The sequence below is a fragment of the Salvia hispanica genome, chromosome 3, assembly GCF_023119035.1.
Source record: "Salvia hispanica cultivar TCC Black 2014 chromosome 3, UniMelb_Shisp_WGS_1.0, whole genome shotgun sequence".
In the NCBI taxonomy this organism is placed as follows: Eukaryota; Viridiplantae; Streptophyta; class Magnoliopsida; order Lamiales; family Lamiaceae; genus Salvia; species Salvia hispanica.
In genome coordinates, this window is record NC_062967.1 from 40,464,332 (window position 1) to 40,490,174 (window position 25,843).

General features: G+C 37.4%; 1 protein-coding gene and 3 pseudogenes across 1 annotated transcript; 1 reads left to right on the plus strand and 3 right to left on the minus strand.

Moving 5' to 3' along the window:
* The window catches only part of LOC125210169, a 3,302-nt pseudogene extending 403 nt beyond the window's left edge, over window positions 1-2,899 (minus strand).
* Window positions 2,900-9,319: 6,420 nt separating this feature from the next.
* Window positions 9,320-11,532, minus strand: LOC125210752 (annotated as a pseudogene).
* Window positions 11,533-13,078: 1,546 nt separating this feature from the next.
* LOC125211802 (ferruginol synthase 1-like) lies at window positions 13,079-16,246 on the minus strand. The gene is made up of 3 exons (XM_048111737.1): window positions 15,354-16,246; window positions 14,098-14,379; window positions 13,079-13,495 (listed from the first exon to the last, which is right to left on the minus strand). Exons 1-3 carry the CDS (start codon window positions 16,230-16,232, stop codon window positions 13,169-13,171), a joined length of 1,488 nt encoding a protein of 495 aa, XP_047967694.1. The 5' UTR covers window positions 16,233-16,246; the 3' UTR covers window positions 13,079-13,168.
* Window positions 16,247-19,202: 2,956 nt separating this feature from the next.
* On the plus strand, window positions 19,203-25,249 carry LOC125210170 (annotated as a pseudogene).
* The last annotated feature ends 594 nt before the right edge of the window (window positions 25,250-25,843 follow it).

A 25,843-nucleotide genomic window follows, 5' to 3' on the forward strand; every position in this document is an offset into this window, starting at 1 on the left:
CACATCGGGTGTACAAAGAGAACTAATCGATTGGACAACTGGCACAATTTTTTTTCGATCGGTCGACCACTTGGCCCAAATTTTTAAGTCAAGATATACTGCTGGGTCAGTCATTTTTTCGATTTCGGCCCAGATAAACTACTGGGTCAGTTTAATTTGACCCATAGTCGGCGATCCACTCTGATACCATGATAGAAATTCATAGGTTCCATCTTCACTATCTCTCTCTTTGTAGTTTCATACTAACTGTCAATTGCAGTTAAGAATTGATAAATCTCAGCTCTTGGATGAATTGCTCATGTAACTCGATATCTTCGGGATACTTCATCTGAATGGTTTGTTTCTGATCTATTGATAACCACAGATCTTGCAGGGTACTCCAAGTTTCCTCCAACGATTGGTTCCCCTGTTTCACCAAACTTGCTCTCGTGTACAGGTCGTATATTTGGAGCTTGTCTCCTCCACTCCCATATGTGACGGCCAAGGCATCCCATATATGTTTGGTCGTCGGCTGCTTCGAAACTCAGTTGACTAACTGTGGTTCAATGTTTTGTATGAGCCATGTAAACATGCAATGGTCCGCTTGCTACCATTGCGGGAAGGTTGGATCTGTCCATGGCGGGGGAGGCGGCACTCCGGTTATGTGAGAAACCATCCCTCTGCCGCTTATCGCCGTTTGTATCAGTACGGGCCATGTAGAGTAATTCTCCCCATATAATTTGTTTCCTCCGATGTCGAGAGGTTGAGTATCGATCTTGTAGGTGGTTGGTGGTTCTGGTGGGTTATTTGTGTCTTCTGGTTTGATTGTTGATGGTGTCATCATGGCAAAACTCTTGCTCATGATTTCGGCGATTTGCCGGGCAATCTCATCCGACTGGGATGAGGATACTGTTTTATCAGTTTCTGACATGGTTTATTTGGGTGGTTTTCTGCAGATTTTGGCTATAGGGGTCGAGAGAGGTTAGGGACGGTGATGATATGTTTTTGAGTCCTGCTCTGATACCATGTTAAACGGTACTAAAAAAGACATAGAAGATGATTTGTATGAAAAGGATGATTATTCCATTGAATATAGCTCCCTTTATATATGGTTTCGAACACAATATACATGGTAAGTCTTGTACAAGGGAGAAGAATAATTCTATTCTATGAAACTTATTATGTCAATTACGTGATTAAGGTAATTGATTTCAAATTCAATCTTTCCTTTTTTCTAACACTTTTATAAGTTAAGTGAAGAGAATAAAGTAAGAGAAAGAGAAAAAGTAGAGAGAGTGATGTTTTTATTTTGTAAATGTGTTATTCATATGAAACATCTCAAAAAGGATGATGTGTCACTTAAACTGGGACGAAGGAAGTATATGTTCCGTAAAATTGAAATTCAACATATATAATGATGGCATGGAACAAATAAACTTGAGGGCAAATAATAAATACACAAAGCGCGGAGTGCAAATTTATTTAGCCATCGATGTAGAAATATCATGCCTTATATAGGACAACCCTTCTACCCGACACGAATGGAATCAGCTCGTAATCCTAGCCTTTGTAGTCTACATTCAGATTGAGGAAGCGTTCCGGCTTAAATGAAAGAGGATTCTTCTAGATAGTGGAGTCCCTTCCCATACTTCACGCGTTGATCTTCACCTGTGATACGTAATAAAAATAGAGTAAATAATGTACTCTCTTTGTCCCACACAAGATGTCAATCTTTCCTATTTAGTTTGTCATACTCTGTCTACTTTCTAAATTTGGAAATAATTCCCTCCTCATTTAAATATTCAACTACATTTTTCTCTCTATTAACTCCACTTAACAAGTCCTCCTAAAAATCTCATGTCACTCAAGAATGTGGACATCTTGAATGGGAATCGAGAAAATTAGATAAAGTAGGTATCTGTATCAACCCGTGTTCCCTTGGAATGAGGTACCCATTCACCATTTGGTCGCTCTCTGCTTTGCAGACAACCAGAGCCGCATCACCTCCTTCACCACTGCTCGCAGATACGGAAGCTTCGACATCTTTGAATCATCCACCACCTTCTCGTCCCCCATCACGCTCTTGAGCTCCTCCTTCACCCCCGCCATTTTGTCTGGGTGCGATATTAACTTTTGCATTATCCAATCCATCTCGTCTGTGTTCATCTCCGATGCTCCAAGATACCTAATGCTCGAAGGGAAGGGGCTCAATCTACCACAAGATAATTGCAAAATTTCGTATTTCCTAATTTAATTTTTAGGTTTTGAATAGTATGAGAAAGATTAGAATTTGACTATCTATTTGATATTTTATTTTTATTTTTTTGCAATTTACCATAATGGGATGGGTGTAGTTTTTAAGCGTCAACTTGCTATGTTTGGCCTGAAGAGAATCCACAATCATCTCCAAGAAGTCATTCTTCTTAGGGGCATTGGGATTCTCTTTTTTGAATTGGATTCTCTCATCGAGACGCCACTCCATTATACCTAACACTCTGCCGTAGTAAACTTTCGACACGAAGGTCGAACGGCCTCAAGATGAGGAAGTAGTCGGCATAATTAGGCACACCGGCAATATTGGAGGGGCTATTTATGATCTCCTTGAATTCCGTGGAGACCGGGGAGTTGAAACTGACGTCCTGCTTCAAGAACAGAATGTCCGACATGGCGTTGGTTGTGGTGATGAAAGTGGCCTCGGTGAAATTAACGGCTCTATTTTCCTCCGAGCATCTCTGGGAGTGGTCGGGTAGCTGCTGCAACATCTGTTTTGCGTGGGTCCCACCTTGTATTCATGCTCTAGCTCAAGAACATATGCGTCGTGCCACTCGTCCCCCATAGGCAGAAGCCCCACGGAGCTCTCAATGTGGTCATACACATCCAGCGCCTCCGCCACGGGTCGGCCTGAGAATACCTGTCCGTATTGTAGGGATCAGACCACCATGACACTAATTACTGTGACCTCTTTATTTATTACACCGCTACAGAGTTGGCTCGACTCAGTAATCACAAGCCAAGTACAAAAGTAATATCAAGATTACAAGCTGGCTAAGTATTAGACAATAGGAACCCTAAGCAATCTGAAGACCATCTCTGGACTTGAGACTTCAGCTTCACCAAGTCACCTGCACACTAAGTAAAGGAATTAGTCACACAAGAAACTGATCCATAAGGATCAAAACTGATTAGCACAGTTAAGAAAAGAATCAGAGATTTGAACGGAATGGCTCAGGTCACAGCATGACTGCACTAGGCCTTGGACCTCCCCAAATCTTCACTGAATGCATTAGGTTTTCAACCGTAGAACGAACCGGACCGTCAGAATTAAAACCCTAGTTCTCACTGACTGCCGCTCGCCAAGGCCATCTCAACACGCGCACAATCACAAAACTCTCAGAGTTCTGCCTCACAACACAAGATCTCACAAGAACCCCTTTAATCGCCCTCAGATCTAACCATCAGGTCAGATCGTAACCCAGATCTTAGGAAGGAAACTGAAGCAGTGGCCTAACACAAGATTTAAACCGGTGCATCTATCGAAAGTTGGGATTCATCGGTGAAACCGAAAGATCAAACGAAATGGCTAGCTATAACCGCCGGAGAAGATGAGTGAGAGTAGAGAGAAGACAGAGAGAGAGAACTCAAAAAATGCTTGGAATAGAATGAATGAGAAGGGGCGGAGTTACTTAACTCCAACAAACATACAAACCCTCAATCCAACGGCCCAACATTGTGATCCGCATGAAGTTGCTAGGTGGCAGCAATCCAGAGCATCACAGGTAAGCATATAGTAACCGGGCCTGAGAAAAATATTGGGCCTCAATTAATATTTCACTTTGGGCTACACACAAGCAGCCCCATACTTATTTCGGCCCACATTAATTCTACAATCTTCACCTTGGGCCACATTAGGAGATACCGGGGAGAATCTTGGTCTACTGCTGCTTCATCATAGCCTACAAGGCATTCTTAATCACCAAAGAACACAAAGTTCATTATATTTAGAATACCAGGTTGTCTCACAATACAAGAGGTACACCTCTAGATTATGTAGGACTTCATTTGCCTTTAGACACCATATAGCCAAAGCCAATTAGTCTAGAAGGACATATAACCCCGGGACATGCATATTCTCAACCAAAATAAAAATGCAACTTTTTTATGCATGAGAGCAATTTATCCATAGAAAGACATTTAGTACCCATATCAGCTTGGTTATTATCAGTACGCACATTTGTAAAAGAACTTCACCTTTTTTCACAACATCTCTAATGAAATGGAAGCAGTCTCATGAAACTTGAGTTCAGAGGGAACCCCCTTTAACGAGATTGCATCCTTCATAGCCTCTATAATGGCTATATATTCTGACTCTGTTGTAGATAGGGCTAAAATTTGTTGGAGTTGGGATTTCCAATTTAAGAGGAAGTGCTAGACTTCCTCTTATCCTTGTCATTAGCATAGTTAGAATCCACAAAACCACAAAGCTCAACACCTGGATCATGCTTAGACAAACAAAGACCATACTTAGAAGTATTTTTCAAGTATATAAGCAACCATTAAAGAGCTTCCCAATGCACTTGACCATGATTAGACATGTATCTACCTAAACAAGAAATAGCATAAGCAATTTCAGGCCTAGTACTAACCATGAGTTACATCACAGAGTCAATAGCATAAGAATAATGAATATTTTGCATAGCTTTAATTTCAGACCCAGTCTTAGGACAAAGGTCCTTACTCAGCATGAAATGTCCAACTAGAGGAACATAAGAAATTTTAGCACCAAGCATACTAAACTTTTCAAGAATTTTTTGCACATAAGGGTCCTAGTGAAGAACCAGAGTAAAGGACTTCTCATTCACGTGGATATTGATTTCCAAAATCTTTTTAGCATCACCAGGATCTTTCATATCAAAATTTTCACATAAAGCAGATTGCACATGCTTAATAGACTTTATGCAAGGACCCACGATGAGCATATCACAATTTAAACAACCATCTGCAATCAAGCACAGAGGCACTAGGAGGCAAAGGCACAAGGATCCAAGTTTTATTGACAAACAAAGAATGAATTTCCTCTCTCATATCTTTAAACCACATATCCCAGAACTTGGATTTCAGAGCCTGCTTATAGGACTGGGGCTCATTACCATCAGATTCATACACATTAAAATCTAGAGAAATTAAATTCATGCATTGACCATATCCTGTCAGGAGGGTTCACAACACTTCTAGTTCTGTCCCTAGTTTTTTTTTTTTTTTAATAACACCCATCGGTGGAGGGTTCGTGGGTCCCTTATCCCTATATTTCCAAATTTCCGTCAACCGAGTACAACAAAGATCCTTAACAAACTATAGAGAGTAACATGAGGACTCCTCCACATCCATGGGAGAGACACCATTCTACTCTCCGACCGAAAAATACAAATAAACATTCAGCATTTAAAAACGATTGTGGTTGTTTCTGCGAAGCCAGAAGCTCGGAAGGCCCAGCTGATCCATCTTTGCTAAAGCGACAGCCATTGCCGGAGCCGAATTCTGCCCAAAATTTGAATATTCTCTCCCACCGCAACCTCGCTGAGCCAAAAAGTTTGCAACCTTGTTACCTTGGTGCGGAATATGTGTGACCTTAACTTCCGTTTGTCTTAGTTTATTTCGGACAGCAATGACTTGGTGTCGGATGTCAGCCAACCCGTATCTTTTTTATATGAGGAGGTTGACCACCTCCATTGCCTCCACTTCAATCCAAATAGGTTGTCCTTGTTCTTTTGCAATGTCTAGACCAAGAGATAGGGTAGTTCTATCCCAAGTTAACTGATAATCATGTAAATCTGGATTATTATTGGATTGTGGCTCATTGTCAATAACATTTTTAGGCACTTGAGCATCTTGAGAATTAGGGGGATAGTATCTGGGATTACATGGTAAGAATTCCACACATGTTCCACCTTAGTGGAAGCATCACTGCCTTAAGACTCCACCTCACTTGAGGGCCCCTCCTCATATGGCTCCACCTCACTAAGAGGTTCACCATCTGAGGATGGAGAAGCAGGGGACCTATAACAAATCACATATGGAAAATCTTCTTCACTGAAGATGACATCCTTCCTGACAACAACCTTGAAACTAGGTTCATCCCTAACCCACACTCTATAACCCTTAACACACTTAGAATACCCAAGAAAAACACCATTTTTAGACCTTGGGTCTAGCTTATCACATTTTGAATGAATAAAGGCACTGCTCCCAAACACCCTAAGGTGTGAGCTTGGGTTTTCTTCCGGTAAACACTTGCTCAGGGCACTTGCCCTTGAGTGGGACAGAAGGGGATCTATTTATTACTCCCTCCGTCCGGGAATAAGATTCTCGTTTTTCCACTATAGTCTGTCCGCGAATAGAGTCCGGGTTCATTTTTATCATAAATGGTAATAGGGTCCCACATTCCACTAACTTATTCCACTCGCATTTCATTTAAAACTAATATATAAAAGTGGAACTCATATTCCACTAACTTTTTTCCACCCACTTTTCTTAACATTTCTTAAAACCCGTGCCGCCAAGGAATGGGACTCCTAATGGCAGACGAAGGGAGTAAAAAACAGGCAGTGTAAAGAGCTTCATCCTAAAACTTTTTTGATAAACCACCTTAGGATAAGAGACATCTCACTTTTTCAAGTAGCGTCCTATTCATTCTCTCAGCAGCACCATTTTGCTGAGGGGTGTAAGGAGTAGTTTTATGCCTCTTAATCCCAGATTTTTGGCACAAAGAATCCATTTGAGCATTGCAAAACTCAAGACCATTATCTGTCCTAATAGTCTTGATATTTTTTCTATTTTAATTTTCAATTAAAACACTCCAGTTTGAAGAGGTTTGGAAGACATCAGACTTGTGTTTTAAAATAAAACACCAAACTTTCCTTAAAAAATCATCCACAATGGACAAGAAGTAGACTGCCCCAGAGAGGGTAGTTACAGAGGCAGGGCCCCAAACATCCATATGAATGTACTCTAAGATAGAGTGACTAATATTTTCAGTCACAGGGGTAGGGACAGAAACCCTGTGTTGCTTTCTCATCACACAAGTTTCACAAAAGGGCAATTCATTTTTTTAATCCAACTTACTGAAAATTTCAGAGTTTTTCAAAAGTTTTAACCCCTTTTGCCTCATATACCCAAGTCTATTATGCCACAATAGAGTTTTATCCATTTTAACCAGATTTACATTGTGATCATAACTAGTCAGAGGCTTAGCAGTACACACATACAGATTACACTTTTTCACAGCTTTAAACAAATACAGCACACCATAACAGATCTTCATAACATCCTACCCCCACTTACCCTCAAAACCCTCAGATTCAAGACAACAGCAGGTACGTAAGTTATAACTAAGATCAGACACATATCTCACATTGTTCAAAGTTAGCAAGAAACCATTCTCAAACTTTAAAAGCACATTACCAATGACAAGAATCTTACACTTCTTGTCATTAGCCTTTGACACAAAAGCATTTTCAATAGGTTTGAGAGAAGTGAGAGCATCTTTGAAAGGAAATATGAGAAAGGTGCATCCTGAATCAATTAGTCAGTCATATTTGGTAAAGAAGCACTCTGAGGCAGAGTTAACAGAAAAAACATCATAGTTCATGAAACACACTCCATCAGAACCATCATCTTTGGCCACATTAGAAACAGACTCTAACTAGTTGTTGTTATTGTGATTTTACCTTTCTTAGGCTAATGACCCACTTCACCACAATTAAAACACTTCCTTTTAGACTTAAGGTCTTTGCTTTTTGACCTAGATCTACCCATGCCTTGCTTTTTACCATTTCCAGAAGAATTGTTGCCATCCCCTCTAGATTTAGACCTCCCTCTCATATTCAACCTACAGTTCATTCATGAGGGCTATGCTAGTATACTCATCAATAGTTTTGTCGCCAGACCTTTTAATGTCTTGGACAAGTTTTTGAAATATGTCAATATTATCATCTATGTCCTTTGAAAGATCCAGTGAATTTAAAGAATTTTTCAAGAAGATACATCCTGGATGACATAAAGGTTTCAGTAAACAGAGTATCCAGCTTAGTCCACATCTCAAAGGAAAATTCAATAGAACTAACTTTCCTGATCACAGAATTAGAAAGGTTGAGAATTATAGTGGACCTAGCTAATTCATTCATCTCAGCCACTTTCTCAGCAGACTCAGTATCAGGGATAGTCCCCTCTACAGCTTTGAAAACCTTTTGTTGAATTAAAATACATTTTACCTTTTGTTTCCAAATAACAAAATCATTTTTCCATTGAAGGGAATGATGTCAACAGGTTGAGTCATTATGAAAAGAAGTTTTACACACACTAAAGAACCCAACACACAGAAGACTTAGCAAGCAAACCTGCTTTCTCAAATAGTGGAATTAAACAAAGAACAGTCAAAGAGTCCACCAGAAACAGATATGCGGGGATTTTTCATGCAAGAAGCTCACAGATGCAAATTACAACAAGCATACACACACAGGTACAACAACAAAGTGATCCCAGACTCAGAATTCCAGACAAATAGTGGTTCTTCCCTATCTGTCACGTGTACCCTACAGGAGGATTTCCCAGTTCGCAATCACCCGATGTATGGGTGCGCAGGGGGTCACTCAAAGCAGTTAAGGCACAAGCTGGATAGGTAATTCACACTTAGACATAAGAAATCCTCTCAGGAATACACACTTTGGAAAAGCAGAGCCAAGCAGAAAGCAGTAAGCGGAAGCAAGAAAAGCTGTAAAGCACCAAGAACATGAAATCATACAAGAGCACTGAATCCTAGACCGCAACCAGCAGTTACTACCAGTAGCAAAACCCAAGCCTAAATCTAGGAAAGCAGAATGAGAGGTTAAGCCAATTTATCGGAGCGGATACCCTTCGTTAAGACGTATCCGTCTTACCTCAGAGCCTACACCGGAGGCTGAGCTTTACTCTGACGAGCCCACCTCCTTATTTAGCGACCCAGCGTGCCACGGTGATCCCTCCGTGGCTTTGATACCACTGTAGGGATCTGAGATGGCCATCTATCCATTCAAAATAAATTTAACACATTTAATGAGTCGTTCTCGATCAGGTGCACTGAAAGAAGTTTTTCCTTTACAAATATTCTAATATGTTGATGTTGTGGATGGTTTTACTTATTATAACTGTTTACATCAAATTGAATTTCAACATGTATAATATTATAATATTGGATACAAAACATGAGGGTAAATAGTAAATGTACATATTATGGTTGAATATGAATAGAGTTATTGATGGTAACAATACAGGAGTGCAAATTTATTTAGACATCGAAATGGAAACATCATGCATTCTTATATGGGATGATCTTGAGCGGAACTGCTCGGCGCACCGAAAACCCACAAAACACACCCTTCGCTTCCCAATCGCTCGCGTCCAGCCGCTCCAATTTCCAATCAAAGTTGTGAACCAGAGTTGATGGCACTGTATGCATAATCCGGTTGGCCAACGGCATACCCGGGCAGGCAGACCCTTCTACCTGACCCGAACGGAATCAGTTCGAAATTCTGGCCTTTAAAGTCTATCTTCTGATCAAGAAATCGTTCTGGCTCAAATGAAAGCGGATTGTTCCAGATTCTAGAATCCCTCCCCATACCCCACGCGTTGACTAGCACCTGTGATACATAATAAAAAATAGACTACATAAAATATAATTGAATTATGGAGAAATTAGACGAAGTAGAATAGATATTCATACCAACCTGGGTTCCCTTGGGGATCATGTACCTGTTCACCACTTGGTCGCTCTCTGCTTTGCGGGGAACGAGCAGAGCGGCCGGAGGGTGGAGCCGCAACGACTCCTTCACCACTGCTTGCATATATAGAAGCTTCGGTATCTTTGATTCGTCCACCACCTTCTCTTCCCCCATTATGCTCTTCAACTTTGCCTTCACCTTCGCCATTTTGTCCGGGTGCGATACTAGCTCATGCATTATCCACTCAATTACGGTCATGTTCGTCTCTGCTCCTCCAACTAATAGTTCCTGATCCATCCATCCACAATTTAAGCTAGTAGAATGTAGTATTATGATTTGACAATTTTTGATACGACGCGATAACCCGATAAGAATATGCACGAAGTTAGCCCAGACACGAACATGCAATTTTTAGGTTTGGGTCCTTAGAGGACCGACCAATTAAGAACCCGATGATTTGGGGTTGGGTTAGGGTTGGATTAAAGTCGGGTTTGGTTATCTGTTATAAAATAAAATTGTTTATATTTATTAATTATTAAAAAATAACATACTTTATTTTTATTATTTAAATTTTAATCCTATTGTAACAAGTTTTATTGTGTAATATCATATTTTTTCGTGCTGCATCATGTTTCAATAGTGTAATATTACATTTTGGTCATTATCATGTCAAACTAAATTGTATAGTAACTTACTATTATTAACAGTAGGATTACTTTTTTTTGCATGCCATGATAACCCGCACGATCACGTACGAAGTTACTAGTCGGGAGTCGATAAGAATCCGATACTTAGGTTAGGTTAGGATTTTACATAATCGGATTGACTTGATAATTACCAAATTCTCACAATTTGTCAGAAAATAATAAAAATAAAATAAGGCATTTATTGACAAACGAACAAAAAGAGAAGTGTGATGTCATTTACCAGCACTAGATGGTTGAAGTGTGCAGCCGTCAATTTGTTATCTTTAGCCTGAAGAGAATCCACAATGACATCCAAGAAGTCATCCTTCTTTAAAGCACTGGGATTCTCTCTTCGGAATTGGATCCTCTCTTGGAGATAGCCGTCGATTAAACCCAGCAATCTTCCGAAATTAACCTCGGCCAGGCGCTTGATACCCTGCAGGTCAAACGGCCTCAAGATGGGGGTCGGCATAGTTAGGCACGCTGGCGATGCTGGCGACGCCCTCTATGATCTCCTTGAACTCCATTGTGACTGAGGAGTCGAACTCAGTGGCCTGCATCGAGAAAAGAGTGGCTGACATGAGGTTGAGCGTAGTGACGAATGCGGCCTCGTTGATATCAACGGCCCTGCCTTCCTCCGAGCATTTCTGGGCGTGGCTGAGCAGTTGCCGCAGCTTCTGCCTGCGGAGATCCTGGCTTCTCTCCAAGCTCTGGCTCGAAAACATCTGCTCCTTGCATATCTTCCGCATGTCGCGCCACTCGTCTCCCACGGGAATGAACCCCATGGAGATCTCGCTATGGCCGCACGCCTCCAGTGCCTGCACTGCGGTTCGCCCGGAGAAAACCTGCCTGTGTTTGAGCAGGATTTCCTTGGCCATATCCGGGGAGGAAACGACAACTGTGTACAGGCTGCCGAGGTGGATGGACATCAGAGAGCCGTATCGCTTCGATAATTCCGCGAATGCCTCGTGGGGTTGGGACCCGAGCTGCAGCACGTTTCCGATGATGGGGAGGGGCGTTGGCCCGGGCAGGAGGCTCTTCCGGCGCCGGAAGGAGATTAACCATGTTGCGGCGGTGATGAGGAATAGAGCAGCCAAGAAAGGGAAGAAATCCATTTTGTTTTTTGTCTTCCAACTTGGTGGGAGTTTGTCTTATTATTATAAGTTATGTTGGTACAACTTATAAGAATCTAACAAATATGATTTGATCTAATTTATTTTTACACCTCATCCCTAGCTAGAAATTAATTACCGAAAAGGTGCTACAAGGGGGGATATAGGGTGGGTTGATTGGTGGCTATGGAGCTAATTAGTAGTTCGAAATTTTTAAAAGTAGACTCGCTGTATTTATTAATTTAGTAGCTATACGTTCATTCTAATTAATTGTGGTATATATAGAGCAAGATGCTATTCTAAAAGTAATTCTCAATCGTGTAATCTTTGATATGACACAATTACCTAATATAAAGTCGTGAAATCAAATTTTATTGGATTCGTGTTCTTACCGGATTGACATTTTAGAAACCAAATAAGTTTGGATTGGATACGTATAACATGTTAAGAAATAATATTACTCCCTCCTTTCTATTTTAGAAGTCCCGGTTTACTATTTTTGGATGTCCTACTTTAGGAGTCCCGGTTAGAATATTCCATAATTGGTAATATGCCTCACATTCCACTTACCTTTTTCCGCTCACATTTTATTATAAAACTAATATATAAAAGTAGGACTCATATTCCACTATCTTTTTTCACCAACTTTCCTTTATATTTCTTAAAACCCGTGCCGAACTCAACTGGAACTCCTAAAGTGGGACGGAGGGAGTATTATTTTTTTATTATTTTAAAAATATTATGCTTTATTTTAGTTCTTTAAATTCTTATAAATCAGGTTTGAATCGTGTAAAATGGATTTTATTGTGTAAATAAGGTTTAAAAATCAAGTTTAATAGTGTAATATTAGATCCCAGGTGCCGGTCAAGTTCATGTTCGGGTTGATAGTTTCCTTAATATGTCGGGTTCGAGTTTATGCCTTACACTCCCATGACATTGCATCGTATATTACATAAAATTGAAATTCAACATTTATATAATACTCTCTACGTCCACCATTAAATGTTCCATTTTTCTTTTTCATTCATCCACCAATAAATGTCTCATTTCATAATTACTCTTTTTGTTAAGTAGACCCACATTCCACTCACATTTCATTATAAAACCAATATACAAAATGACCCACACCTTCCACTAACATTTTTTACATTTTCATTCTTAATACAAACGATTTCATAAAACCCGTAATGATCAAAATTGAGACGTTTATTGGCGAACAGAGAGAGTACTATTATATTGGATACAAAACATGAGGGTAAATAGTAAATGCACATATTGTGGTTGAATATAAATCGAGTTTTTGGCAGTAACGAGGTGTGATCCATTGCTAACTTTCTTAAGTTGCTAACTCTGCTAGCTCATCAACACCGTGTATTAAAATTGTCAACATGGTCACGTTGAAATGTCAACATAAACTTAATTGATATTTTAATACATTGGATTGACATTGATATTTAAAATGTCAACATAGTCAACAAAAATTTTGTGATGGCATTTTAATGTGATCGTGTTGACATTATTTAATACACTACGTTGATAGGTTAGCAAGTTAGCAATTTAAGAAAAGTTAGCATTATAACGCAACTGTGGCAGTAACAATACAAGAGTACAAATTTATTTAGACATCAAACTGGGAACATCATGCCTTCTTGTATGGGATGATCTTCAGCGGAACAGCTCGGCGGACCGAAAACCCTAAAAACACACCCTTCGCTTCATCATCGCTCGCGTTCGGCCGCTCCAGTTTCCAATCATAGTTGTGAACCAGAGTTGCCGGCACTGTATGCAGAATCCGGTTGGCCAACGGCATACCCGGGCAGACCCTTCTACCAGACCCGAACGGAATCAGCTCGAAATCTTGGCCTTTAAAGTCTATCTTCTGATCAAGAAATCGTTCCGGCTCAAATGAAAGCGGATTCTTCCAAATTTTGGGGTCCCTACCCATACCCCACTCGTTGACCAGCACCTGTGATGTGTTAAAAAAATAGTTAAAATAATACTCCGTTTGTCCCTTAAATTTTGTCACATATTGATCGGGCACGGGGTTTAAGAAATGTAATGGAAAGTTGGTTTAAAAAGTTAGTGAAATTTGGGTTCTACTTTTAAATATTACTTTCTCCGTCCCTGAAATTTGGGAGGGAGTAGTTTTATAATAAAATGTGAGTGGGAATGAGTTAATGGAATGTGGAGTTCACTATCAAATATGGTAAAAAAGTGATATGTGATCAATTTTGTGGGAGGGACGAAAGTGGAAATATGTGACGAATTTTCAAGGACGGATGGAGTATATTACTACCTCCATCCCTAAAAAATAGATGACATTTGAAATGGCACGGATTTTAATGCACAATTTAAAGTAAAAAAGAGGTAGAAAGAAAAAGTGATTAGAATATTGTTAGTGGAGAATAAGACCTACCTCATAAGAGAGAAAAAAGTTTTTTTTTAAATAGAATTGGTCTCTTTTTAAAGGACATCCCAAAATGGCAAATATAGTCCACTTTTAAGGGACGGAGAGAGTATTGATTTATAGAGAAAATTAGATAAAGTAGAATAGCTATTCGTATCGACCTGTGTTCCCTTGGGGATCAGGTACCCGTTCACCACTTGGTCGCTCTCTGCTTTACGGGGAACGAGCATAGCGGCCGGAGGGTGGAGTCGTAACGACTCCTTCACCACTGCCTGCAGATACGGAAGCTTCGATATCTTTGATTCGTCCAACACCTTCTCGTCCCCCATCACGCTTTTCAGCTCAGCCTTCACCTTCGCTATTTTGTCCGGGTGCGATACTAACTCTTGCATTATCCACTCAATCACAGTCATGTTCGTCTCTGCTCCTCCAACCAACAATTCCTGATCCATCCATCACAATTTAAGCTAGTGGAATGTAAGATTATGACTGACATTTTTTTACACGGTGCGATAACCCGATATGAATATGCACAAAGTTAACCTGGCACAAACACATAATTTTTGGGTTTAGATCATCAGAGGGCCAACCAAATAAGAACTCGATGTTTTCGTGTTGGGTAAGGGTTGGATTAGGGTCGGGTTCGGGTTATCAGTTAAAAAGTAAAATAATTATTTATTTATTTAATTAATAAAAAATATAATACATTAATTCTATTATTTAAATTTTAACCATGATAAAATGTTAATCATATTAACAGTTGTAATACCATAGTTTATCATGAAATATCATATTTTGGTCGTTATTGTGTCAAGCTAAATTGTATAGTAACTTACAATCATTAACGATAGGTTGAATTATTATTTTGCATGTCAAGATAACCCGCAAGATCACATACGAAGTTATTGGGATTGAGACCCTATAAAAACCCGATGATTTTTAGTTAGGTTCAGGTTTGACCTTATTGAGTTAGATCGATATCAGGTTGACCTAATAGCTACCAAATCCACATTATTTGTGAAAATATAATAAAAATAAAATAAGAAATTTCACAAATAAAATGCTAATTAGTGACGAAGTGACGGTGGCCGATAGCTTAGTAATTTGTGGCGGTAAAGTGACCAAAAAGTGTCAGTCACTAATTAGTAGTATCATATTAGTCTTCACTAATAAGAACTTAACATGGTAGCCGCCTAAGATTTTCGTCATTAGGTGGGATAGTAACTTTAGTGATGGACGTTTTTCGTCACGAAAATATTCTAGTGAGAAGCTTTTTAATCACTGCCCTACCCGCTAATCTGTCACTAACCCTGTTCAGTAACAGAATTTCACGGATTAAGAATAATCCATTAGTAAATAGAGAGTTTTTTTTTTAGAGTTAGACAGACGAAATTAAAGAAAGTGTGATTTAGTTTACCAGCAAGAGATGGTTAAAGTGTTTGGGCGTCAACTTGTTATCTTTGGCCTGAAGAGAATCCACAATGACATCCAAGAAGTCATCCTTCTTCGGAGCATTAGGATTCTCTCTTCGGACGCTGATCCTCTCATTGATATAGCCCTCGATTAAACGCAGCAATCTGCCGATGTTAACCTCGGCCAGGCGCTTGACCCCCTGCAGGTCGAAAGGCCTCAAGATGGGGAAGAAGTCGGCCAAGTTAGGCACGCTGGCGATGCTGGCGACGCCTTCCATGATCTCCTTGAACTCCATGGTGGTTGAGGAGTCGAACTCAGTGGCCTTGATCGAGAAGAGAGTGGCCGACATGAGGTTGAGCGTGGTGATGAATGCGGCCTCGTTGATATTAATGGCCCTGCCATCCTCCGCGCATTTCTGGACGTGGCCGAGCAGTTGCTGCAGATTCTGCCTGCGGAGTTGTTGGCTTCTCTCCAAGCACTGGCTCGAGAACATCTGCTCCTTGCATATCTTCCTCATGTCGCGCCAATCGTCCCCCACGGGCATCAGCCCAATGGAGTACTTGTTGTGGCCGCACGCCGCCAGCGCTTCCACCGTGGTTCGGCCGGAGAAAACCTGCCCGTGTTTTAGCAGGATTTCCTTGGCCATCTCCGGGGAGGAGACGACAACGGTGTACAGGCTGCCGAGGTGGATGGACATCAGAGAGCCGTATTGCTTCGATAATTCCGCGAATGCCTCGTGGGGTTGGGACCCCACCTGCAGAATGTTTCCGATGATGGGGAGGGGAGTTGGCCCGGGCGGGAGGCTCTTCCGGCGCCAGAAGGAGATCAACCATGTTGCGGCGGTGATGAGGAATAGAGCCGCCAGTAAAGGGAAGGAATCCATTTTGTTTTTCTCTCTTTTTTTATGTCTACCAACTTGGTTGGAGTTTGCCTTCGTTTTTATAACTAATTATGTTATGTTGGTACTTGGTACCACCTATGTGCCTAACAAATTTGATTTGATTTAATAGATTTTGCGGCTCATCCCTTGAAAAGGCATCTATAGGAGGATATGAGTGGGTTAATTGGTGGCTATGTAGTTGACTTGTTTTCGGCATGTATTTCTGAAAAAATATTACTCCCCTCGTCCCTCTGTAGTAGAGGCGATTCTTTTCGGCACGAGATTTAAGAAAAATTGTGTTATTTGAGTTAAGTAAATGAATAATAAAGTAGGAAATGAAAAGGATAGAGAGATGGAAAGAGAATAAAGTAAGTGAGAGTAAATAAGAGAAAAGAAAAGTTGTTGCTTTTTGCCCAAATAAGAAACGACTCAGCTACAGTGGGACAACCCAAAGAGAGATGGAGGGAGTAATAAATACTCTCTCCATCTATTGTGAAATGTCTCATATTTATTAATACGAGTTTTAAGAAATTATTGACTTTATAAAGTAAGTGGGTGGAAAAGATTAGTTGAATGTGGAACCTAATTTTATATATTGGTTTTGTAATAAAATGTGGGTGGAATGTAAGGTCCATGTACTAAAAATATACTACCTCTGTTTTTTTAAAATAGCAACTCTTTCCTTTTTATTCAGTAGCAACTTTCAAACTTTCCATTTTAAGAATTTTTTACACCCTTAATAAAGTGGACCCCATCATCCACTAACATTAATTTCATTACTTTTTTCTCTCCCTCTCTCTTACTTTACCAAAAAAAATTTCTCTCTCTCTTTTACTTAATCAAATTGTGCATTAAAACTCGTGCCGTTTCAAATCTCTCTATTTTTAAAAAACGGAGGTAGTAGTCTAAATGAAATGAGACATTTATTGGCGGAATGATGAAAAAGGAAAGATGAGACATTTAGTGACGGGCGAATGGAGTAATTGTCTTTTAACTCCAAACTCTTGGTAAATAAAAAAGTTTAAATGAAATAAGCAACCAATTTAATTAACTAATGAACAATTGATATCTTTAATACGAAGTAATTGCACAAGTTAATATATTCCTTCGAGCTAAGATTTGATTGGTGCTGAAGCTCATTTGGTCCCTAACATAATAAGATTATTTTATAACTAAATAAGGAAAGGAAAAAATATTTTACGTAAAAATTGTCGTGTGCAAATACATTTCATAAAAAAAATATAGTTAGAGAAACCGTAGCACACGAAGTGATTTCAGAAGACTTCATTTTACCCTATAAAAGAAGGTCGTAATTCAGTTGGAAAAAATTGTTTGGTATGATAATAATTTCTGAGTATTTTATCCAAAAAAACTCACAAAATTTTCTATTCATATATTTCTATAATTTTCTCATTTAGCGAAGAACGGGCGTAAAACAAACGCATTAATTTATTAATTGGATAGAATTAATTTTGGAATTAGTCTTACTATGTTGAAGCAGTTCTGGTACATGCTGAGAATAACTCTTTGTTGGGGTCGATACTTAATAATAATATGATAAGAATAGCTCTCATTGTTGTAGTATAATAAGTAAATATCTTTAACTCCAAAACTCTTGGTAAATAAATAAGTTAAATTAAATTCGCAACCTGTTTAATTAACTAACGGATATTTGATATCATTAATAATGAGGAAATGGCACAAGTAACATATTATTTCGAGCTAAGATTAAATTTTTTGGTCCCTAGCATAGTAAGATTATTTTATGATTAAATAAAAACAAAGAGAAAAATATTTTACGTTAAAAATGTCGTATGCAAATACACTTCATAAAAAGAAAATATGGCTAGAGAAAACGTTGGCACCAAAAGTGGCAGTTTTTGACATTACAAACCATCTTCACCATCATAGCCATCAATTTATGACCTCTATGGCATCATTTCATCATCATAATGGCTTTCGAAATGTGATTTCAGAAGGCTTCATGTGACATATAAAAGGAGGTTGCAATTAATTTGGAAAAAAATGTTTGGTATGGTGAAAAGTTCTGTGCATTTTGTCCAAAAAAATTCACAATTTTTTTGTTCATATTTTTCTTTTACCAATACTTTGACAAATTTTGTCTATACAAGAATAATAGTATTATTATATTGAATGGTAGATTTATCGTTTTATTCTATTTTATAGGGTTAGGACACAATTTAAGTCAATTCATGTTAAGTGGTAGTAGTATCATAATTATTATCCCTATAATTCGGTCCAAACACTCACTAATTTTCTCCTAACTAGGCTGATCCGCTGGCCTACCTTAGAGGACTAGTATCTAATTGCATTTTGGGGTTGGGTACATTAGTTTATTACTATTATAACGTGTATCTATAGTTATAGAATCTGGTATTAATAGGTGGGGCAATTCGGCAACTCATCGTAATTTGGTAATTTCAACTCCATTTACTCACGAATTTTTTTGGTTTGTACCCATCTTTAAATTTTGGTGGAACTAATCCATTGAACCCAATAATTCGTTGGAGAAAATTGAGTTATTTAAAATTTGAATGACTAACGGGGTGAACTACTAGTTTTCGGATACGAGATATATGATCCACGACCCTTAAACGCTAAGACATCGAGCACTACATTTAATATTCGCCTACTTCTATTTTCCATTTAATTTATTTTAATCCATTCTTATTTATATATAGAGCCGCCCTAATACCTAACCAGTAAATTAGTAGCTATACAAAGATTGGATACTCGAATATTATAATCATTTTTCCAGTTCTATACATTAATTATGCTCAATGAATTCCAAATTTTTGGGTAGTTGAAGGTTTAATAAGCTATATTGTCATGACCATCCTGACTAAATTTCAAGGTTGGGTAACATCTGGTAAATGATAAATTTTATGAAATTTAAAGAGAATTTAAGAGAAAAAAACGGCAGTAGCTCGCAATTGATTTGCGCAGCGCGCTATTCAGCCCATGGCGGATATAGCCTCAAGCCTATGTATAGTTGACACACTCCAATGGTTGGGTGTCGACCGCTACTTCCAATCTGTTATCGACAAAATTCTAGAGGAACCATACAGGTAAGAGACAACATGTATGTCTTTTGGCCCTTATTATTCAGGCAATGTCATTTAGGGCATGCTTTGTATGATGGAATAGGATGAGGGTGGAATAGAATGAAGATAGGAATGAAATGTCAATTTCCTTGGATTTCCTTTGTATTTTTATCCATTTACTCATTCATTTCATCACACTAAGCAAATGAATAGAATGAAAGTAGGAATCACATTTCATTTCATCATATCAAGAAGTCCCTTGTGATTAACTAATTAATTAAGTTTTAATTGGCATAATTGGACAGCTTAATTTCTCAATTGGAGACTTACATCGCATTAAAATAGTACTACTAACAATACTGCGTACATCATATATTTTCAATCTATTTTATTAAATAATATCTGACCCAATGATTGGGCCTTTAGATTCTCTTTTACAAAATAAATTATTGCATTAAAAATATGGGTAACTGCCCTTATTTGGGTCAATTTTTTTCCGTACGGAGTAATTTTTAAAACTAAAATGAAAATTCACAAAGTTTTATTCCCTCCGTCCCCAATTAAGCGTTACAATTTTTCATTTCGATCTGTCTCCAATTAAGAATTACACTTCATTTTTACCATAAATAGTAAGTAGGTTTCACATTCCACTAACTCAATTCACTCACATTTTATTATAAAACCAATATAAAAAAATGGGTCCCACATTTCATTAACTTTTTCAACCAATTTTTTTTTTTACATTTCTAAAAACTCGTATTCGATCAAAGTGTGACTCTTAATCGGGGACGAATGGAGTAATTTTTTTTTCCCTCTAGTTACGGTGAAATTGAAGGATAGAAAAGCCTACATTGGGCAAAACGTCTGACGATGTAAATGATGTAATTTTACTTAAACCACTATATTTTGTGATTTATTTTATAAGTTAAAAATATGTCATTTTATTAAGGACTAATTTCTGTTAGGGAGATATAAAAACAGAGAAACAAAAATTGGATATCTGAAAGTCGTGTTTATCACTTTCAGATCAAATCAATTTCGGGGTTCAACCAAAATGTTTGATCGGATAAAATTCAGAGTATTCGAAGATCATATGTATCTATTTTTCGATGATCATGAACCAGGAAAAATGATCAGTAGAAGAAGAAGATGAAACAGTGCAATGAAACATTGCAACTGTTGGGAGATGAAACCGAAAATAACCGAATTTCAAAGGTTTCCTAAATTGCCATTTAGTCCTTCAACTTTCGGAAATAATATTTTCGGATGAATTTCCGATACAGTAACTTTGTCGGACCCCAGCCAGGGGCTCTGCCCCTTGGACCCCGCCAGGGGCTGCCGCCCCTGGCACCCCGCTACCCGGGGGCGCTGCCCCCGGACCCCCGTTCATCTATCTAGGAGCTTCGCCCCTAATATTATAACGAATTCAAATAAGCGTGCACTCCGCACTTCCATACTTAAATGATGTATCATTATAACAATAACCGATCATTCATGTTAATCCAATTACACTAAAATATCTAACAATTTCTTCTTAAACTCTCAATATAATCTCTTAAGCTTGCCCAAGTGCTAGTATTAGGCGGCCCAATATAATCTCTCTCAATTCATAAACTTTCAACAGATGGAAAGATTAATCAGCAAAATTTATGATATTAAGGATGCTGCGCAAAATGGGATACCAGCCAAATCAAATCTATCCCTAAATTAGGGCATCATATATCATATTCAAAATATTATGTCTGGGATATAGGGAGTATATAACCAGTTATGGTTTACTCATCATTACAACATTGCATGGGTAACTGAATTTCTTTTGTTGCATTGTGATTATGATCAAGTGCGCTTTACTGTTAAACAACTTTTGTAGCTACATAGTTGTAACTCTTTTTTCTTTTTTTAATTGGATCATGATTTGGATTGGGATAATTCAGAATTACATGAGTTGGTGGTACAATATTGATTCGTGTTCCATTGCGAATTAATTGATTAATTAGATTGCAAATCCAAATGGGACTAGGCTTTGGTGGGGCCTCGTAACAAATTCCGGAGTGGTGTTGTCCACTATAATCTACCTCATTGTAATTATTTAATATTTTTCTATAGTATTATTATATTCCATTCTTACATTAATTTCTGATTAGTATATATGGATACCCGAAAAATAAATACTGAATAGTATGTTTCACAATTCATATCTGATAATAAAATTGGTGCTCATTATTGGATATACTATGATTTTCATATTAAGTGTGGATGCGACATAGTTTCTCAATGATTTATACAATTCTCTAGTTTATGTTGTTCATACATAGACTTTCCATCCCTAACAATTTTTGTCTTATTAATTTATTAACTATGTGACATGTCCATTTTCCCATCATTAACAATATGTCTTGGCCAAAAAAGACAAACAAAGAAACAAATGACATCATTAAATAAGATTTATTCCGGGTTTCATGGTTTGTGTTTTGGCTTTGGACTATTAAGGGCCCATTTAACTCTAATTACGATTTGTTTGTATGGCTACACCTTTTTTGAAATAGCAATTTGCCCATTTTATTTTAACAGATAGCTCCTCCACAAAATTATAATATTAGAATTAAGGGGTTCAAAATTTGAGTATTTAAAATTATCAGGAGATCATATGGTATGACGGGAAATGAATTCACAGGTTTGGCATATGTTTCAAAGGGGTAAAAGTTATTAGTACTACTATTATTTAAGAGAAAAATGAGAAGAAAAGAATATAATACTACTAATTCGGAAGAGTTTAAAAGGAATTAAAAAATATGTACTCCGTATATAACAAACTGTGGTAGTCTCAATGATGAGCAATTTGCATCTGCAGAGATCAACTGTTTTTATAACCTGAAAAGTCCTCAGCTTAATAGATTGACTTTTGAGAGTGAAAGGATATGAAGTTTTATGATCAGGTGATATAGATATATATGTGTTGGAACCATAAAATGATGATTTATAATAAGACATGCATGTTGAATTTGATTTATAATCATTACTTGAATTTATGTTGTGGTTTGGAAAATTTGAAGTGGACAAATATCTTCAAAATGACAATGCTAGAAAGGATGTTTATTTCTATTTGGCATATATCATTGATAAGAATGAGATGCTGTTAAGGTTAACGGGATTACCATACAATTTTTCCTCTCTTTTCTACTGTTAAGTTTATCGAAATTGTCTGAAATCATCTATAGCCATCTAAATGAAGACCAATTATTAGAGATTGAAAGGTTAGGATGAGCTGAAATTAGAGTAAAAATTGAAGAAAAATTACTGCAGAAAATTGTTTTAAGAAAGAAATAAGAAATCATCAAAAGAAATAGAAAATAAAAGAAAAAAATTCAATGTATTGTCCTACTAGTTTTAATATACTACTAATTGGCATGATGTTTTGTTACAATTTCAATCTCCCTCTCCCGAAAGTTAAGCTAACTTAGTACATCATCACTTATAGTAAAAAATATTCAAATGTTTCAACAGTTTGTTGTAGCAATTGGCTCGGGTTAAGTAACCATTGTAGCGATTTAGAGGATCTTGGTCCGTACGCCGAGCAAAAGACCGATGTGGCCACAGCCATCGAGCTTTACAGAGCAGCGCAAGACAGAACATGTGAAGAAGATAGCATTCTTGAGAAACTGCATGCTCGGACCACCTCAGTTTTGGGCTAAGCAATCACGGCTTTGTCCTGTGACACTTCTCAAAAGGCCTCGTACTAATAGTGGTTGCGTATTAAGTGCAGTGCATTAAACTAAGCCAAAAAAAATATATGTATAAATGCAGGTGGTATAGTGATCATAAGTTGGACACATTGAAGTTTGGAAGAAATGTAGTGCGTGTATCTAATTTTCTGATTTCAGCAATATTTGGTGATCCTGAATTATCTGAAGTTCGGCTAGTTTTTGGCAAACATATTGTGCTTGTTACACTTGTTGATGATTTATTCGATCATGGTGGATCTAGACAAGAGTCTTACAAGGTCCTTGAATTAGTTACAGGGTAAGATTCTTTGTTACTTTTGCACCTTAGATAAAGGGTCGATTTTGTCCATCGTTTGGGATGTTTATCCAAAAATATCTCACTGTTTAGGTAACTATCATTTAGTACCCATCGTTTCATTTATGGAATAAATTGTCCTGCAAAATATTTGTATTGATCGAAATATCAACATGGTAGCCAAAATTACACGTCGATTGATTAATTGATGAGCAATTTCAGTATGTAATTCTTATTACCATTTAACACGTCGATATTCTGACAGCCAGAAATTTTTAGGGGTACATATTATTTCCAAAAATGAAAAGATTGGTACTAAATTGTAATTACCTAAATGATGAGATATTTGGGGTAAATGCCTTAAACAATGAGACAACCAAAACTTCGTGTCTTGGTGGTGACTTTGTTGCAACGAATGTACATGGAAAGAGAAGAGCGATGCCGAATACGGTTCCGAGGAAGTTGGAATACAGTAAATGAGTTGACAGAGAGGGCTCGTGTTGAACAAGGCCGTAGTGTTAAATCTAATTGAACTGGTAATTAAAGACATTTTCTAACTAACAAGATGTTTTGATGACTATGTGACATAGTATATACCGTATTGCTTTTCTTGGTAAATTAATGTATTTTTTGTTTTTTTTATTGCAGTGTGGGTTCAAATACTATCGATTTTCAAGATAGAATTGGATACATGGGCAGATGATACGGCACTGACCTTAGATGAGTACTTGCCTTCATCGTGGGTGTCGATTGGCTGCAGAATCTGCATTCTCATGTCGATGCAATTCATCAGAATCAAGTTGTCTGATGAAATGCTTCTGATTTGTGTAGGCATGTTTCCATGGTTGATCGGCTGCTCAACGACGTGCAAACCTTTGAGGTATGTGACAATTCTTGTGTGAGATCTTATTACTATGTTATTTCATTATGATAATGACATGACCTTTTGATTTGTCACAAAATTAACAATTTAACACCTCCATTTTGTTAACACCCATGTTTCGAAACTTGGATGAGTAAACGGATTGGTGAAGGCGTGAAGCTATAGTTAAATAAAGGGGGCGCTAATTGTGATATTTCAAATATGCAAAAAAATGGTCAAATTTGTGCATTATTGACAATAAATCTTAGAGTGAAACACAAAAATAGTCATTATAACATAATAGAAGTACAATCTAGCCAATATTGTGGCATTAAAAATATCGTGTTGAAAATGTAAGATATGTAATTTGTGCATTTTTGGACAAAAGACAAAAATACTCCATTATCACATAATAGAAGGACAATCTGGTCAATAGTAGTAGTATAAAAAAAGTTGTTTCAACACTTACCACTTGACCCTTTGCTCACTATATTTGACTCATACCGAAGAAGCCTATAAGCTTTAAATTATAGCCAAAATCATGTAATTTACAATTTAGGAATATTCTTAGTTACTGTGATCAATTATACAGCAAAATCATTACTTCACTAGAGTATTCTAAGTTGTGATAGCAGAATAATAAGTACTAATTGTGAATTATAGTGGAATTTAAGTAATTCAAAACTTTTTGTAGTAGGAAATTATAATATTTATATTTTTCAGAAGGAACGCAAGGAAAATACTGGAAACACTGTTGAGTCTTCTGCCTGCGGATAACAAAGATGATAGCAGCTTTACTGATGAAGAAGACATTAAAAAAGCAAAACAAATGGCAGAAGTAACAGAAGACAACTGATGCAGATTGTGTATAAAAATGGAACCATTTTCCCAAGAAAATGCAAAGAAATGTTTTTTGAAGGTATGCAGAATTGGGTGTTATTTGTATGCAAGCGGTGATGATGACTGATCAATTCACATCTCCACAACAAATGATGGAAGATATGAAACCATTGGTTTATAATCCCCTAACACTTATTACACATTCACATGATATTTATTCTGCTCTACTCAATTAAAATAAATATCCTTTCTATAATTATTACTCCACTAATGTTTAATATGAGGCTCAATACATTTTTTTTTAAGTCAAATCAGATTTGTAGTATTAAAATGGCTCACTTGTAATTTGTTCAATGGACTTGAACTTGTAAATTGGGGCGGAATTACGTGCATTTTATTTCCCTATTATTATTTTTGTTGTATTATGGACAACACAGATGTTTGAATTATTTTTCGACTTTTTTTACATATAAATATTGAAAATTCAATCATATGGACTAAAAATCTAGAATATTTATCGCTTAATTTGATAATAATTAATTAAAATTGTTATCAAATACTTTAACATATATACACTTAGTCATTCATATCTTTAATTTACACGGCACACTCCACATCAATAATTACAAAAATATTAAAATTATGATGTATTTGATTATTTGGTCTAGCGCAGAGTATTCGGTCATCAGTTAGTCGGTTAACCGATGACCGAACCGAAAATGTTGAATCTCGGTTAACTGATAACCGAAAATTTTCAGTTATCGGTTCAGTTCGATTCCGGTAGCAAGGCATCAATCGGTTATCGGTTCGGTTTGGTTCCGATCGGTTAG